The 19,768-nt window shown below is 36.2% G+C and overlaps 1 protein-coding gene across 1 annotated transcript in view; it reads right to left on the reverse strand.

The window, feature by feature from the left end:
- Positions 1-19,768, reverse strand: part of TRIP11 (thyroid hormone receptor interactor 11) — a 65,164-nt gene that overhangs the window by 12,303 nt on the left and 33,093 nt on the right. The window contains exons 12-16 of the mRNA XM_052659841.1: positions 17,133-17,273; positions 16,362-16,555; positions 13,064-13,227; positions 10,363-10,466; positions 5,533-5,632 (exon numbers count right to left, since the gene is read on the reverse strand). Of these exons, the coding sequence (XP_052515801.1) occupies positions 5,533-5,632; positions 10,363-10,466; positions 13,064-13,227; positions 16,362-16,555; positions 17,133-17,273 (703 nt within the window). The remainder of the gene's footprint in view (positions 1-5,532; positions 5,633-10,362; positions 10,467-13,063; positions 13,228-16,361; positions 16,556-17,132; positions 17,274-19,768) is intronic.

The following is a 19,768-nucleotide window of genomic DNA, read 5'->3' on the forward strand; positions in this document are numbered from 1 at the left end:
CATAGCAAAACAAACTAACAATTTTTTAAAAAGACTGAATATTGTGAATCAAGTTATAGATTTAATTTTTAAATTTAAAAATTAAAAATTTTAAATATGACACAGACCTGTCATATTGCAAAAGAAAGGGCCTCAATTGGGTCAATAACCAGTAAAGTCATAATTATAATTTTGCCACTTACTGAATATCATCATCACTGTATACTAATATCTACTGATTTATATTAATGACAAATGGCTTCCTAAGCTATAGACTAAACCGTGACCCATTTCTGAAAGCTGTTGGAAATCAGCATGGACTAAATCTGATACAAAGAAATGTTTGTTCAGCCCACAGGGTTTTTCTTTTTTAACTTAAATTACATGTCACATCAAAGTCTACATTTCTGGTGTCTTCTGAAAGATCTGAAGATTTAGCAACCCTGGACCCACTCTCCTGCATGGCAGCGGTTGGATGAAGAGAATTTGTTGCCCCCTATAAGAAGCTCTCCAATTCCCCTGTCTCTACTTAGTCCTATTTGCTATACTATACTAAATTATAGTATAATTTAGCCCCAGTTTAAAACTTGTGCTCATGATCCGACAGCTTACTCCCACCTCCGCCTTCTCCACACTCCACACCAGTGCAGCACACACACACACAGAGTCCACTAGATCCTCAGCCAGCTTCCAGATCTGATGCTGTTTCATATGAATTCCTCCCTCTGTCTAGAATGTTCCTTCCCAGCTCTCTGCCTGCTTCACTGGACGTATTTGCCGTTCAAGAGAGGGCAAGTATACCTTTCACTAGCCTTTTCTACCCTTCCACAGCACCATCATGAGGCAGAATAGATTGTCTTCCTTTTTCAATAGCCTGTTGCAAGTATGTGACTATCCTCCTGAAGGTGGAACTCTTGTCCCCTGTCTTTGTATCTTGAGCACTTACTTCAGTGCTTGGTACACAGCAGAAAACAATGACTCTGACAAATAAAAGAATGACTGCTTTTTCTCTGGGAAGGGAGACTATCTGAGAATGTAACATAGAACAAAAAGAATAAATGATTTATCTTATGAATTACTCATCTATGTGAAGAAAAAGACACAAAACACATTAAGTCAAAAATTCTCAAAGTTACATAATTTGCTTTTCCCTTTATACTTAGAAGAATAAAACATACATTTAAAAAATATAACCATTAAAAATTAAAAAGAAATAAAACCATTATGTTGAAAAGGGCCTAATTATTTACCTAATTGACATAAGCTTTTTTCTTAATTAAAAATTTTGACATTTTCTAGTACACCCAGCTGTTTATATCATCACAATTTTTTAACTATTTATGGCAACTCAGAAAACTGCATCTGGTATTTCTTATATGTTTCCTCTAAAATCACAACTTCTGCCAAAAACATCTATAAAGAAATCCCTCAAAAGGTTTGGGTAACAAAGCGTCTGGGAATGTATCTGGCCTATGTTCAACAGGACATTATATGTTTTCTTGTATAAATCATGTCCTGGAAAACGGAATGTCTTTATTTAAAATAAAAAATCCACCTTCCAGCACCATAAAGGTGGCTCCATGAAAAACAGTTTAAACGTTTTATATTTGTAGTTTTAAAATGTTTTTATGCTTCATATTACAGTTGGTTTACTGGGGCTCATTTTATACATTCTTCTAGATTTTCTTTAAAAAAACACTCTAAGGAAATTTTCCATTCTCAACTCATAGAAGATTTTTTAAAAAGCAGTAACAAAACCTTAAAAAAAAAAAATCAGTGATGGGGCCCTTTAAGATATGGCTATAAAACTGGCACACAGACTGAAAGACTTCCCTGGCGCTGGAATCTAAACTTGCATTGCTTATGAAAACTTATTTTTCTTGGTGTACCATAAAATTTACCACCCTTTTGAATAATAGGTATCAAAACAGTAATTCTTTTGTGCTTCCTATTTCAATTTTATCCAACCATTTTCACTTTAAGCAGGAATTCATCTCCAGGATGACGACAGAGAATAAGCAAAAGAAAGAAAACGTTAAATTTGTCCATGAACATAGCAGTATAACACATCTTTCAGTGGTTCAGCTGTAGTCTAGGTTTCCATAGGTGTACATTCTCCCATGAATGACAATCCCACAGAAATTCTGAACTCTGATCAACTCAGAATAGTTCATGAAAGACACTGTCCTACCTGCTTCACAGAGGACTAATGCCTTAAGTTTGAAAAAAATCAAAAAAATCTAGGATGACATGTGAAATAAGTCTTTGGACCTACACTGAAAAAGAACACTTACAGAAAAAATGCTGAAAGAATAATTTCTAAAAGGAAAGAAAGGAGCAATTCTTCTACCAGCCAACATTACCTATTAAATTATAGCACCTACAGGATCTGAGGGTTTTTCATTGTTACTTTCTCATAGTGTGTGGGGCTGGGGGGTGAGGGGGAGAAGACAAAGAACTTATATTTTGGGAGTAAAATCTTACTACTAGTTTAGAGCTCTGCCTACTCAGGCTTCTTTTCTCCATGGAATGTCCCTAACCCTTAATGGGATTCCTGGAGAACTACATGTGCACTCTCTGGCCAGAGCTGCGCACCACTGTCTGAAACTATGAACCTATGGTGTGTATCTAGGCCAGGTGTTACCTCCTTAACTAAGTTCCTATAAAAAAGAGAAAAGCGGGGCGGGGCGGGGGGTGGGTGGGTGGTGGCGCTCCTAGCTAGTATCTCACACAGCATCTAACATGAAGCCAAGCAGTTGGTTCGCATTAAGTATTTAACACCTGATTAAGGCATCTTCATACTTTTCACACAAAGCCTGTAAATACTCGGGACTCACAACCACAATTGCACATACACAACAGTAACAATTATCTACTCTAAGTGACCGAAATCATCAACAGTCTACTGTTTTAATACTGGTGTTATAAGCAATAGCTCCCTTTTCATACGTTTGACCAGACTGAATCATCTCATCTCTGGTAGCAATGACATAAGCATTTCAAATAAAATACTGCTTTCTAAAATGAGTTTCCTAATATTGTTTAAATGTTGAAACCGCATATCAACTAATCATCGACAGTCCACAGATGCTTAGAAATAAAAGAATACTTTGCCTCTACGATTCAAGTCTCTATGTACTTTCTTGCAACAAAAGCCAATCTGTCTTTTTCAAAACTGTTTCTCCTGGCAAATATTTTTGCTGTCTGGCCAAGTTTTGCGTTAAAAATAACGTACAGTATTACAACATCAATCAACATTTAAAGTACTTAATGATCTATGAAAGAAAATATACAATGATTCTTTTGCAACAACCAAGCCAATCAAAGTTTTATTTATATTATCAAATCAAAAATGCAGCTTTGAGAAAATAAAATCACATTTGTGTTTAGACATCTAAAAGTAATATTAAGCACTCAGGTAATAAAAGAAAACAGACTGTTAAGAAGAGCTTAAATGACAAGAATGACTTAAAGACATAACAGAACTAACCGTCCCTTTATCCCCCCTCCCCTTCCTGTCTGTGCAACACTGGCCTCTTGCCTGTCCTTTCAAATACCAGTTGTATAAGCATAATTAGAGCTTTTTTTGTGGTTAATATTAACTTCATAAAATGAGTCCAGAGTTCTATGTATTTACAATGAATATTACTTAACTTTTTACATGAATAGGGACCTAGGCCACCTAAGCCTTGTCACTTACAATCAAAATCTAAAAATATTCTACTACTGAGGATTTAAATGGGTGCCTGAACAAATTACTAAGTAGTGTAGGGACTGTGAAAATATTTAGTAACTACAATAAGTCACAGTGTTTATTTTTTTATCTTATCATCTACTGGGAAAAACACGCATAGTTGTCTAAAAGGGGAGGTGAACTTAAATATTCCAGTAGCATGACATACAATTGAGGTGTCACCGACCAAGAAGTTGGTTCAGAATACTGCCTTTTTACCTATATTAGTCTAGCCCTACCTGAAGATACCAATTCTTTGGCTAATCCCTTGACTGCTCAGTGTGTCTCCTCCAGGTTGCCATATGTCTTCCAGGTAAAGCTGTAGTTACACTGGCCTTCAACCTAACTAGACTGTTTTCCAAATAAACACTGCCTCTGGGTAAGGGCAACCATTTCAATATTTAGGGTACAACTCAGAAGATACATCCTATCGTCAAAGGAGATATATACAGAACAAAATACAAGTTAGCCTATAAACAACTGTTTTCCTGACAAGAAATAGAGCAACATGGAAAGATCATGAACTTTGGTCAAGGATAAAAGATTAGAGTTTAAATCTCAGTGTCTTTAACTTATAAACTGTAACTAATACCACCTACTTTAGTTTCTTGTGAAGGGTAAATAAAATATGAGAAGACTAAAGAATACAGTACATTTATATAAAATGCCCATGTAGACCCAATATATAACTGTTTCCTTATCCATTTCCAGCCCCTCAATTACATTGAGAGTTCCATGGCTGGCCAAATCTTACAAAGTAAACAGAGGACTTTTAGTTGGGTACTCATCTGCCTCAGATTAGTGACCTTAAGGATACGACTTCACATTCTCCATCTTAGTATTTTTTTTTATTTCTAACCATCTCTCATCTCCTGTCTCCTGCCTGTTTTTGGCCAACCTATCTGGCCTGTCCTTTGGTATCCACAGTTCAGTGATTTGTCTGCTTGCCTCCTTAATGTCCAAGTCACCATTTTCTGTTGTCTGACAGTGTTTCTGCTGTGCCATCTCCTATTTTGCCTATTTCTATCTCATGTTAAGAGGTGCTTCTTAATCTTAATTACATGCCTTGGTACTACTGCTCCTAACCCATTCCCTGAAGCTGATACATTTCTAGGTTCTCATCACCCTTCTGATAATCTTTAATCATTACCTACTAAATGCAGCCATAGAGTAGCTTCAACTTCCTGGGGACCATTATATCAGAGATTAAATGAGGACATGCCATCTCTGTCAGCAGTTAGAGTTAACAAAGCACTATGAATCACCTGGTTATCTGAGGCCCAACTGATAATCCTAAAAGCAGGACTCACCCTAGGAAATCGACAGGGCCTATGAGATAATTTACAAGCATCAAAAAATACATGAGTGCCTACATGTAAAGCATCATCTATAATCATAACACGCTAGTTATAGGCAGACATTCATTCCACAAAAAGTTACTCTTTTACTTAAGAACACTGCATCCTTTAACATATCAGACAGCTTTAGGCAGGATGAACATGGATTAAACAGGGAAACGTCACACTGGGACAAGCTGACTCAGTCAAATCTATCCCTTGGATGGTCAACAAGGTGGCAGAAAGCACAACTGAACAGCCTCAATATTCAGAAGAACTAACTAGTAGATAGCCAGGGCCAACTTACGACTCTGGTTTCACTAGGAGCCGTATTCAAATCAAAGTAAACTGATCATGGGGGACAGGAATGGAAGTCACATTCTAACAGAAGTTGTTCTCACTCGACTGTACCAATGCATGGCAGGAAACCACACTTGATTCAACACTGGTATTGCAGGAAAAAAGAACAAGGAAAAAACCTACTTTGTTTCTTAAGTTCTTCAATTTGTTCTTCCTTTAAATCTAACTGTTCTGTAAGTCTTGATGCTGAATCTAATGCAGCATTTGCTTCATCCAAACGTTCCTGAGGAAGAAAAGTTCATTAAAAAGCAGCATGCAAAAACTACTTCACAAACTATAGAGCTGGAAGACAGCTTAAAGTCAATCAATCCCTTTCAGCTGATGAAGCTGTATTTCTCTGACCTTGGGCAAGTTCATTTGATATTGGTAAGTATGAAAGATAAAACCTACATTTCACAACATCATAATGTCTCTTTCAGAGGAATTATATACATATATAAAGGAGAGAGAATGCTATTAAAAGACTACTGGGTGACAAAAATTTTTAAGGTGACAATAATAAGAGAAAAAAACTATGAAAAAGATTAAAAAGTCAAGAAATATAGCAACAAATGTTTTTAATTTTGCAAGTCTGATGGGTATAAAAGTGATGTTTCTTTATTACTTTTTTATTTCTCTAACTACAAACCAGTGGATTTGAGCATTTTTTCATGTTTATAGACAGCTGGAACTACCCTCATGTAAAAATCTTCACACACCTTGCCCATTTTTCCATTGAGAAGTCCTTCTCTTATAAGCTAGTTTGTAAGAGCACCTTGTATAGCAGATATGAACACTCTGTCATCAGCGTTACAAACATAGTCAAACATGCCCTACTTTGCTTCTTGAGTTTTAGTTGAGTTTAGGCTCCTCCCTGCCTCTGGACTACACATGTGGTCTTCTAGTTTTTCTTGCTAAATATTCTTCTTTTTTAACATTTATATTTTTAAAATATAAAAGTTAAAGATATAAATGACAGAGGATGAGATGGTTGGATGGCATTGCTACCTCAATGGACATGAGTGTGAGCAAACTGGGAGATAGTGAAGGACAGGGAAGCCTGGTGTGCTGCCTGTCCATGGGGTGGCAAACAGTCAGACACAAATTTGCGACTGAACAACAACCTTTTTAAAATAGTATTTCTCAGTGGAGGTGCTTTTGATATTCCTGGCCCCTACCCACTTGCCGGAGGATCCACCCAGTCACTGTAACAGCCAAGAACAGCTCCAGACTTCCAGCACCCCTCACAGTTACGAGATCTTGCTTGAATGCAATTGGAATTTACTTTTGTATATAGTGTAAGATAGGGTCCAATTTTATTTTCTTCAGTATAAATAGCCAGTTGTGCCAACACTGTTTATTAGTTAAATCTACTCCATTTTCCCCATTAAATTAAAAGTAGTTTAGGATTTAGTTTTAAATTCTCAAATGTAACTTGGGCTCCATTTCTGGATTCTCCTTCTGTTCTACTAATCTAGTCAATATGGTATTGATTTATGGCTCTATTTTGACATTTAGTAGGGAAGTCCCTCCTCCCTATTGTTCTTTTACACAATTTTCTTGGTTATTCTAAAGGATTCAACCACAAAAATGTGAGATCACAGTTTCATCATCTTGAATCAGGGTGTGATAGCTTTTTTGTTTGTGGTATCATCTTGGATAGGCTAGTCCCCAGTTATCCAAATGTAATGTAGATGTTGCTATGAAGATATTCTGTAAAAGTAATAAACGCTCCTAATCAGCTGAATTTAAGGAAGGCATATTATCGTGAATAATCAGGGTGGGCCTGACTGAACCAGTTGAAATGTCTTGAAACTAGAACTGGGTTTTCTCTATAAAAGAGAAGCAAATTCTATCTGCGGACAGCAGCTTCAGCCCATGCCCACTTCAGTTCATCCTGTTTGTGATTTACATTCTTGACCACCTGGGGACAACAGCTTTGCGCCCATACCTGTGAGTTCCAGCCTGCCTATGATGTGATCTTTCCATACTATCAAACCTGCGAATTTCCAACTTGTTTAGCCAGACCCCACAATCATATCACCAATTTCATGTAATAAATCTCATACGTGTTAATCCGTATATAGTATATACATCAATGTATATGTGTATGTATATGCATGTGTGCACACATACACATATGCACACACATACACATCCTACTGGTTCTGCTTCTCAGGCTGAACCTTGACTGATACACAGAGAGGCTGAAACAAAAAATTTTAAATTAAAAAACCTAACATTTGAAATCTACAAGATTAAATTTAGCATAAATTTAAACTTTCAAATGAATTTGTTAACCTCACAGCATTTATAGTTAAGAAAATATAATTTTTAAAGAAATTATTACAGCCTAAAACTATACTAAAAGTTTTTTGAAAATTAATGTTTAGATTCCACTACTCATTTTACCATTTTGGGGGGTTTTATTTCATTAATTTCAAATTTTATCTTTACCAATTCCCTCTTGGTTTCTTCTGATTTGTTGTTTTTCTAAATATATATTACATTTAAAATTTTTAAAAGTAAAGTCAGTTTAAAAAGAAGATCTGGACTTATAACAGTAGCAGACTAGATGTTTTGGACCCACTGAAAAACAATTAAAAGCATCAGATGAAATAAATTTTTAATGTGTTAATGAGCTGATCAGAAAGTAAACACCAATGGTAAATAAACATTTTAAAAGATGCTAGACCTCACTACTAGAAATGCAAATTAAAACCCCAAGATAGACAGCCCTTCTCAACAACCACATTGCTTGTTCATACTGCTCATGGGGTTCTCCAGGCAAGAATACTGGAGTAGTTTGCCATTCCCTTCTGTAACGAAGAAGCTGGGAAAGATTGAGGGCAGGAGGATGAGATGGTTAGATGATATCACCAACTCAACGGACATGAGTTTGAGCAAGTCCAGGAGACACTGAAGGACAGGGAAGCCTGGCAAGCTGCAGTCCATGGGGTCACCAAGAGTCAGATACGACTTAGCAAACAACAACCAACCATGCTGGCGAAAACTTTAAAAATTCTGGTAATGGTAGTGTTGCCAGAGATGTATTAATAGAACAAGAACACATAGTACTACTGGCAGGAGAAAATCATCACAAATGCTTTAGAAAACAATTTGCCACCAAACCTAGTAAAGTTGAAATTGCCCATATATATCCCATGACCCAGCAGTTCCAATCAAGATACACAGCTGAAACTCTTATATATGTGCACCAGACAATACTGCTGTTCAGTCACTAAGTTGTGTTCGACTCTTTTCATTTTTTTTGCATGTGTGTCCAACTCTTTGTGACCCCATGAACTGCAGCATGCCACGCTTTCCTGTCCTTCACTATCTCCTGGATTTGCTCAAGCTCATGTCCACTGAGTCAGTGACATCATCCAACCATCTCATCCTCTGTCGTCCCTTCTCGTCCTGCCCTCAATCTTTCCCAGCATCAGGGTCTTTTCCAATGAGTTGAGATATACACAAGGAAATTCATAACCACATTGTTTGTATAGCAGATAATGTAAATGTCCTTTATCAATAAAATGGGTAAATAAATTATATATTCATGCAATGAATACAGCAGTGAAAATAATGAACCTTCTAACATAGTAATATGACTGAAATTTATGAAAATAACACCAAGCAAAAAAAAAAAAGTCTCAGAAGAATTCAATTTATGTACAGTTTAGAATTCCATTTATACAGTTAAAAAATATTTTATAATATACCCAAACAATGTATTATAAAAAGACACCGATATATTCAATAAAACCATAAAGGAAAACAAGGGGATAAAAAGCATAAAAGGTGCTAAGGAGAGGAGATGTGGAGGGATGCTTACGGAACTTCAGTGGGTGACATTCTATTTCTTGTTCAAGATGGTGCGTATGTGAGTATTCGCTGTATTGCTATTCCTATATTATCTAAATATTGTTTTGCACAGTCCTCTAAATTAATGTTATCCCCAATCTCAAAGACATGATCATGAAACATGACTCAAATAGAAGTTATTTAATACTAGAACAACATTTTAATGAAAATAAGATACTAGAGTAAGTTTATAAAGAAAAAAACCTAGTGTGTGTGCTAAGTCACTACAGTCATGTCCGACTCTTTGCAACCCTATGGATTGTAGCCCACCAGGGTCCTCTGTCCATGGGATTTTCCAAGCAAGAACACTGGAGTGGGTAGGCATTTTCCTCCATCAGGGGATCTTCCCAACCCAGGGAAGAAACCCAGGCCTCCTGCACTGCAGGCAGATTCTCTACCAATCTGAGCCACCAGAAAAGCCCTAACACTAGAACATTTTAATGAAAATAAGATGCTAGATATTATCTGAGTACGTTTATAGTAAGAAAGCCTAGACTGCAGTACTATCTATGTGAAAATTTCAGATGAATTTGCAACCCTCTATGCTGATCACCTTCTGGGAGATAACATGACATCTGGGTAATAAAACTCAAGTTGAGAAAAGTGATGAGTAAATACGGTTTTGCAGTCACTCAACATTTAGGGAAAATTTCAAACCATTAAAGGAAATATCTTTTCAATATAAGGGTTCATTTTACTTCTTATATATAATTTTTTATGTATAGCAATAATAATAAAGAGAAAAATATTTTAAAGAATTAGTCTGCAAAAGAAAAAAATCTAATGGGATAATATACATTATTTTAATCCATGTGAAATAAAGTACCCAATATATTTTGTTGAAAAGGGAAAATTATAAAGTCAAAATTATACATTATTTTTTTAAATGATCTCTAAGATGCCCACCTGTGCTAAAAATGGAAGTCTCATATTTGCTATGTCTATTCTAAACTATAAGTCACAGGAGGGAAATTCTTAGTATCCTGTTCACTGCTATGTCCCAGCAACACTTACTAAATTAATTGTTCAGGAGATTATTTCCAAGAGAAAAACTGTACGTAATTGTTTTGTGAACAATAAAATTCACAAGAGTAAATTATTCCAACCGACCTGTAATGACACAAGTTTTCCTTCCAGATTTTCTGCCTTTCTCTTCCATTCAGCAACAAGCTGTTTGTGCTTTTCTAGTTCAGCAGAATACATAGCTTTTTCCTCTAAGGAGGAGAAAAAAGTTACGTTAGCATTTTATAATTGTGTGATAAGATTATAATTTTAAACCACTTGAAACTTTAATAAGACAACAAAAACATTAATAGCTCAAATGTCTCAACAAGAAAATTATATATGCCTTAGTAGTGATGTTCAGTTCAGTTCAGTTGCTCAGTTGTGTCCAACTCTTTGTGACCCCATGAATCGCAGCATGCCAGGCCTCCCTGTCCATCACCAACTCCAGGAGTTCACTCAGACTCACATGCATCAAGTCAGTGATGCCATCCAGCATCACTGGATGATTTCATCCTCTGTCTAACGAGATCAGTTTCCTCTGCTTAAATCTTTCTCCAGATCTTGCAAACTTTCCTTCCCTTCAGAACTCTATTCAAGTATCAGTATTTCCTCTTTAGCAAAGCTTTCTCTATGGCCTCAGCCACTATCACACTATCTTGTACATTTAAAATTCAAAACTCTTACATTTAATTCTTACATTTAAAATTCAAAATTTCAACCACAGGAGTAACCCTGATATGTACATATGTACAAATGGAAAGGTTTGCTCAGTCACAAAACTATGACTTTTGTTACTTCAGTAGCATCACGTCCTCTAACCACCTCCTCCCTACTAGCAGTTCATTCATTCTCAGTAATTACTGCATGTATGAACTAACAAATGGATGGGTGAATGATCTCAAGGGGGTAAACCTAAGGATGGGAAGTAGATGTGAAAAAGTGTATTTGGTTATCAGGGTACCATTCACAGTACCAGGTCCTATTACTACTATGTGTCTAGAAAGGTACTTTCCACCGAAATGAGAAAATGCAGTTAAAGTATAGATGAACAGCTAAGAACAAATTAACCAATATTTCAAAGGACAGTAATTATTGATGATTAACTCTTCAAAGTGGATTCAACCTCCAACTGACAAAGGACCGTACAGTCAAAGCTATGGTTTTTCCAGTAGTCACGTACGGATGTGCGAGCAGGACCATAAAGAAGGTTGAACGCCGAAGAATTGATGCTTTAGAACTGTGGTGCTGGAGAAGACTCCTGAGAGTCCCTTGGACAGCAAGGAAATCAAAGCAGTCAATCCTAAAGGAAATGAACCCTGAATATTCATTGGAAGGACTGATGCTGAAGCTGAAGCTCCAATATTTTGGCCACTGATGCAAATAGCTGACTCACTGGAAAAGACCCTGAGGCTGGGAAAGACTGAAGGTAGGGGAAGGGGGTGACAGAGGATCAGATGGTTGGATGGCATCACCAACTCAATGGACATGAATTTGAATCAACTCCAGGACATAGTAAAGGATAGGGAAGCCTCGTGTGCTGCAGTCTATGGGGTCACAAAGACACATGACTTAGCAACTGAACAACAAGTCTATCATAACATAGGCAGAAGGTGAGTGATAATCAATATAAATTTAATGTGTTAGTGTTCTTAGTGTTCTATAACTTTGCTTCCAAAGAATCGCAACACCATAAGGTATCCCTCTTTTGTAACTGGAAAAACTGCATATCAGGCTATCATCACAAGTGTTTTGTTTAAACGTAACACTGTTTCCAGAACTATATTATGAATATGACCATATTCTTGTATACCATAAAAACTTTATAACCATTCATTAGTGTAAAAGCTAGGCTATCATAAAGCAATAACACTGCTTCTTCATTATCAATCATGAATCATTATACCTATAAATATGAATTTTTTCACACATTTCATTTTTGATGTCTAGTGTTAGTAGTATATATAACATCTACAGTGTTTCTCTTATCACACAAGAGAATACTGATGTAGGCACTAACAGACAAACAATTTATCTTGTAAACAGGTAACATAAACTTATTGTATCAATAAATACAGTACAGTAAATGTATTCTCTCTTCCTTATGATTTTTTTGATAACATTTTCTTTTCTCTAGCTTCCTTTATTGTAAGAATACAGTATACAGTATGCTGCTGCTGCTGCTAAGTTGCTTCAGTTGTGTCCGACTCTGTGCGACCCCATAGATAGCAGCCCACCAGGCTCCGCCATCCCTGGGATCCTCCAGGCAAGAACACTGGAGTGGGTTGCCATTTCCTTCTCCAGTGCATAAAAGTGAAAAGTGAAAGTGAAGTCGCTCAGTCGTGTCTGACTCCTAGCGACCCCACAGACTGCAGCCTACCAGGCTCCTCCGTCCATGGGATTTGCCAGGCAAGAGTACTGGAGTGGGGTGCCATTGACTTCTCATGGCATACATATAGCATACACAACATATAAAAATGTGTTAACTGACTATTTATGATATCAGTAACGCTTTTGGCCAACAGCAGGCTATTAGGAGTTAAGTGTGGGGGCTAGGGAATTCCCTGGCAGTCCAGTGTTAGGACTCCACTCTTCCACTGCAGGGGGCACAGGTTCAATCCCTGGTCAGGGAACTAAGATCCCTGAATGCCACCCAGCAGCCAAAAAAAAAAAAGTGGAGTTAAGTTTGGGGGGGCTCAAGTTATACGTGGATTTTCAATTGCGGGGGAGGGGGTCAGCATCCATGCATTGTTCAAGAGTCAACCATACAATGACTTTTCTTCACTGAAAGACTGGCCATACGACTGACCTTGCTGGAAGTGCTCCAGGACCATCTGGAGGTTGGAGAGTGACAGCGCATACTGCTTCACTTGTTCCTGAGACATGGAAAGCTGTAGCGCAGTTTCATCCCTTTGCTTGGATACCACATTCAACTGTTCCTGCAATGACTCTACCTGTAGATTGGCTTGATGGCTTTGAACAGAAAGAATAAAAGTAAAACTGTTTCTATCTGTTTGGACACTTTAACAAGATGAAATATCCTCCCTACATATTCATGCACTAAGTGCAAGTTATATTCAAAGTATTCAGATACTTTAATGCGATGAAACCTCTTCCCTCTGTTTTTTTGGTGTGGTAAAATATATATAACATTTACTATTTTGATCACTTATTAGTGTACAGTTCAGTAGTCCTAAGTACATTCACATGGCTGTGTAACAATCACCACCAACCATCTTTAGAATGCTTTCCCTCTTCCTAAGCAGAAACCCCATGCCCATTAAAAAATAACTTCCCCTCCCCGCCGGGCACTACCAATCTACTTTCTGTCTCTATGAATCTGACCTTCCCTTCATTTCATTGCATTAAATTCAAGTTAGATTTCAAACAAACTTGAAGAGTTCCTCTGATCTTTGTTCTCATCTGCTTTTGTTAAATCAGTCATTCTTCCTGTGAAGGTGACTTTGAACAAACAGCAGTCATTTTAAACAGAATTGTGCTGATCAAGAAATGTCAGCATAAGAAAAATTCACAAATAGCCTGCAACTTTTGTTTCCAGGCTAAAACTCTTAAGGTGTAACTTATCATAAACTTATACCGGTAAGTTATAAGGGATTTTGGAAGTCATTTTGTCCAGCTCCCAACCTAACAAGCAATGGATTCTATGATACCCCCTTGTTTTTAGCACTCGCAATCCTAGTGAACTGAGATACTTCTTTAATGTATAATTATTACATACAAAATACTGTAATAGCCTTTCCTAGGTTTTCAATACCCAGCCAGTTAAATTCTTATTCAGAGCAGCCCAATAAAGCCAATTAAGAGCAGCTCACTTTGAAGAAACTTTACCCAACAGCACCCTCTTGTGGAAAGAGCAGTAAACTGATAACCAGAAGACTTAAATCCCCTCTTCCGTCCCTGGACTTTATTCAACTTTGTCTGTTAGCAAATCACTCAATTGTAAGGATGAAATGAACTGTGATATCATTCAAAGTGTTAACAAATACAAGATATTACTATTGTTAAGGGCTCAAAACACCACAACCTTATTTTATAGATCTGAGTTACTTATACACCAAATATTTACTGGACAGCTATGAAACTGTGTATAAGAATGTACACTGTGGGAAGGGTGTAAAATAGATGGCATCATTTCTACCCCCGCAGTAACTTTACACTTCACTGGGTGGGAGAAAGCGTAAAGCAGGTCAACAATTACCGATACTCCTAAGTAAAATACAAGTGCTCTATCAAAGACTCAAACGTCACACTAGGGTTTGATTTTAGATTTGAGGAGTGGGGTCCTAATCAAAGAATTCTTTATGAAGGAAGTGCCATTTGAAGAACAAGTGAGATTAACAAAAAAACGGTTAGGGATCAGGTCCACTCTTTTTATAAAGAAAGAGTAGGAGACAAAAAGTAGGAAAATAGCTCTATCTGAAGAAGTGAGTAATACAGTTGGGTTGGATGAAGATCACAGTGAGAAATAAGGCTAAGGAGGTAGACAGCCTGTGCCCAAATCATGAAGAAACTACCGTGGTTTTGAAAAAGGAGCAACAAGATCACAGGCCTACCTAAGGAAGACTATTTTGACTGTTATTATGAATGGTAAATGAAAACAGGCAGAAACTAGCAACTTTTAATTAGAGAAAATAATGGCCTGAAATTGAAAGATGATCAATTTTACAGATTGAGGATGTTTTTTTCTGCCAATGTGAAAAACATACACAAATGCTCACTCACTGCTTTAATTCTTATCTTAAACAAGTTCTTCTGAGTCTGAAGGTACAATATTATATCCAACAAAAGGGGTAAGGAGTTTGCCCTCAGAAGTATTATCCTATATTGTCTTTGCAGACAGAGATAATATCTACTATATCCTTGTATTTCCCTCCACATCATATACAGTAAAAAGATTAAAAGATGCACATACAACTAACAGAAATACAGATATGATTTTTCTGGAAGATTATTTGGCAGTATATTTCAAATGTTTTAAAAACGCCCTTCAAACCAGAATTTCCATTTTTCAAAATTTACACTAAGGAAATAATCTATCATCAACACAAAAATGCCTATTTTGGGTTATCAAAATACCACTCTCAGTAATTCTGAGAAGTTGGAACATTCTAAATGATCAATAATAAATGAATGCCTTAAAGAAATTATGACAAATACAACAATGGTATACTATGCAGCCATAAATGATACTGCAGAAACACATAGCTTAATGTGTACTGATATTCATATTATTAACTGACAGAAGCAGGTTACAAAACAGTATAATCTCAACCATTTTGCTTTAAGAAAATAACATACAATATATATACACATATACAGAAGCATTCAAAGGCACAAAAAAACACTGTTTCTGGATAAGTGAGACTGTGGCTGTACATGCTTTTGGGTTATGTGATTTTCTTGAAGTGGAAAACATGTTTTTGTAAAAAGGAAAAAAAAAAACCACTTTTATTGAGAGAAATAAAACTGAAAAATATGTAAGCAGGGACCTGGTCACTCAAAAGTTCTAGTAAGCCTGGAGTTAATTCACACTGACCTAGGCCTTCTAACATCCAAACTTTGTCCAACTTTAGATCACTTGATTAAAAATTAAATCATGGAGTTCCCTGGTGACCTAGTGGTAAGGATTCCACACTTTCACTTCCCGCGCCAGGTTCAATCCCAGAAACTGAGATCCTGCAAGCTGTAGTGCATGGCCTGGGGCGAAGGATGGCATTAAATCACATAAATTAGTTATTGGAAAACTTGGGAAGGCTAATTAATTGGTCAGAATTTAGGCCTAGCCTCCTAAAATGATGAGAAGGACTTATCTAGGATAACAAGATTCAGAGAAGCTTTAATTGAATGCCAAATCTGGATAAGGGTTACAAACCCAAGTGAGAGAACTACACATGTACTTTGTGTCCCTGATATTGGGAAGGTTACTAAATCTCTTTACCCTTACGTTTTTAGTCTGTAAAATGTAACTAATGAATTCTGTGAGAATAAAATGAGGTAACATATGAAAAACTCTTACTGAGTCTGACACTCAGGATGTGTTCAGTTACTGTTAACACGAAAAAAAAAAAAGAAAAAGAAAAAGTTACCTTGCATTTTCCATTGCATTGGAGGATGAAACTAGCTTTTCCTCTAACACTGTGACTTTCTTTCTCAGTTTCGCCTCTCTGTCTTCTGCAGCCAAAGCTTCACGGGTATAAGAATCTTCTGATTCTAAAAGATGGTTACGCAATCTCTCTAGCTCCTGGTTTAAGCGTAATTCTTTGTCACGTAAATGTTGAACCTAGGTAGAGGACATTTCATTTATCTTTCCTCCATTAAAATCTCTCCCCTTTCCCTCTTACATGCCACTTTTATTAAATCTTTTCTCCATTACTGAAATGCATTAATTGTATACTAATTTCTCATATTGCAAGATACATTTGTGCTAGGAAAAAAGTTCTCCTGAAATCATCTTGAATATGGAAGGTTTATTTTGTAAGATCTCATTCCCTATGTTGGCTCTACTAAAAAATAAAACTACAAAGTACTAAGCTTTTTGTGACAGGCCACTTTTTTCAGTAAATCTTTTTTTCTTTTAATACTTTACAGGTAGGAAATTTTTTTCATATCCAAGATATGCCATCTTGTTCTTTTCTTGAGGTATAATTAATTTTAGGTATACGCCATCATGATTAGATCATGGTTTTTGCTTGCAAACTGAAACAATGCACTTTGGGAGATCAAAATCCCACTAAAGCACATCAGAGTAAGCCTGAGATAAAAATCAGCGAATGGAGAAACTCAGTTTACTTGATAATCTTCACAGTTTTCTTACTTAGCAGTTTTTAAGATCTTGCTTCTTTAAAGTGAAAGCATACCTCATTCTGTACAGCAGTATTTTCCATTTGTTTCTGTTTCAGGGCCAACATGACTTGGTCTCTCTCCTGTTGAAACATAACTGTCTTTTCCTGCATTGACTTAACTGCATTTAAAAGCTGATTTAACTCCCCAGTCTTGCCCTTTTGGAAAGAAATAATTTTAGCTTTAAAGAAAAATACATTTAAAAAAGACATTTCTTCATTAAATAATTTAAAAATTCAGTTAACTATGTCAAAGTCATCAAAAACAAGGAAAGTTTGAGAAACCATTACAGTCCAAAGGAGCATATGGAAACATGATAACTCAGTACAATGTATTCTGGATGGGACCCTGGAATAAGAAAAGGGTATCTGCTAAAAAACTGAGAAACTTCAAATAAAGTATTAATTTATCTAAATAGGTTCATTATTTGTAGTAAAGGTACCACAGTAACATAAGATGTTAAAAAGAAGGGAACCTGAGTGTGAGGTATATGGGAAGGCTCTATGTCCCCAACTTTTTAATAATCTAAAACTACTCTTAAAGAAAAAGTTTGATTTTAAATGCTTTAAAAAAGGACTCAAAGGACACAATCTCCTCAAATTTATCCTACACAACAAAGTGTACACAAACCCCCAAATTGCCCAAAAGTGTGTGTGTGTGTGTGTGTGTGTGCGCGCGCGCGCACATGCGCACACGCACACGTACTTGCCAGCATTTATCAAGCATACACAACTGTTGTTAGGGAAGTAACAGTGCCAAGTTGCTGGCAGAGGAGAAAAAAGGGAAGTCATTTTACATGCACAGTCTATTTTAAAAGAACATTTTGGCAACAGTTTAATGAAAGCAACTCAGGAATGATATCTTGCTAGACTGCTGTGAAAATTTATTCCTGAATGCATTCCTTACAAGCACAATATATTAAAGACTTTCATTGCAAAAGCAGGGCCGTGAATTTAAGCTGATAGCTGGAATTCTAAAAAGCACAAAAAAGTGTCAGCCTGTTTACAGCCAATTCTTTTCTCTGTATGAAATATGCATATTGTCTGAATCTATTAATAGATTGGTATTATTTTTACATTTTCATGTAAACTTTCCATTTCTTTAAGAATAAATTACACGTCCCTCAAGGCAAATCATCAAAACCAAAACATAAAACCATCTGTTCCTTTTATCTCAACACCCCCTCATGGAAAAGGCAGCCAGTATTTTTCAAATAGTTTTTCAGTTAAATTTTTCTTCGTACTAGAGAAAGTAAAAATGCTTGAAAATTAAAGAGCTGAAGATCTCCTGTTGAGAACACAACTTTCTCCCTAAAGAAAAATGCTATTTATTACATTAAAAATATAATAAAGGCACTCTTCAATTATATAGGGTATTATAAGAAATTAGTTTATGCTAATTAACTTCAATACAATACATACTTAAGTACAACTTAACTGACTTAGGAAAGCTTCCTGAAAGATAGGTGAACCGTAATTCAATCTGCATACTTTGGATCTATAAAGCCATTAAAATAGATTATATGAGATGTTAAAACTATCATACAATAGGAAAAACACATGAAAAATGAATACCTACTGACCTCCATTCCTCTATTATACTCCTACAAGCTCTTAATCATTACACACAAATTTGGCTCGTGAGCAATAGAAAGCTTCTACACTCTGACAGTCTTTTTAATATGGATTACAGAGCAGTACCATAAAAGCTAAGAAGCTACTCCTGAGGAGGAACACACCTCATCACATCAGCGAACTTACAATTACATGGCAAAGAAGGGGAAGATGACATTAAGACTTTTCTTATTAAGTGAAAACTACATCAAAGCATTCCCAAGCTTTAATCTGAGATTCTTAAGAGAATTTAACTGGCAAAAGATGTTAAATTATTTTGTTGTGCCTGGTAGCATGTAAACACTCAAGAAGCACTTTTTGAATATTCCATTGTTCTGCCTCATTTCTTATCCAAATTTCTACTACCGAGTATAGAAATCAGAGTAAAAAGGCCTTACACCAAAAGAGCCCATAGCTTTGATCATAAGTAAGATGTACTAGGTCTTCAACACATTCTTATCAAAATCTAACATCAACTGCCATGTAAAAATTTAAATGCATCAAAAACTACTGACACCTTAACCGATGTACAACCTTTCATTTTATGGCTGAATAAACAAACCAATAAAGTCAAAACACACCCGAAGTCACATCAGTGGTACAGCTAGGATTAGAATAATTACTGAGTTCACTACGTGAAAAGTACTATTCATGGCTAATGCTTTTCAAATACCAGGCTGTGAATAATTCATAAAAGTCAATTTAATGGATCATACAGAACTTGTTTTTAACAGAGCGTCACAAGTAATGAGGGTAATTTCTGATTCCTGAAACTTCTGCTTCAGTGTTCCACACATACAAGCTTACTGTGTCACAATGTAAAATGTTATTTCTTACTTCAGATCACTGTCAAAAGATGTAGTATGTATTTCACATAACTTCCTTTAATATACAAGAAGCTCTAAAGCCAGTAGTTACTGAAATATGCCTAAAATGTGCTTAAAATGCAGTAACGTCCAAGTTCTCTCTTGTAACATATTTCTATTTTCTAATGAAAAACCGCTTCTAAACTTTTTTTCTACTTAGACCATAAAGAAATT

Source organism: Budorcas taxicolor, chromosome 21, assembly GCF_023091745.1.
Source record: "Budorcas taxicolor isolate Tak-1 chromosome 21, Takin1.1, whole genome shotgun sequence".
Classification (NCBI taxonomy): domain Eukaryota; kingdom Metazoa; phylum Chordata; class Mammalia; order Artiodactyla; family Bovidae; genus Budorcas; species Budorcas taxicolor.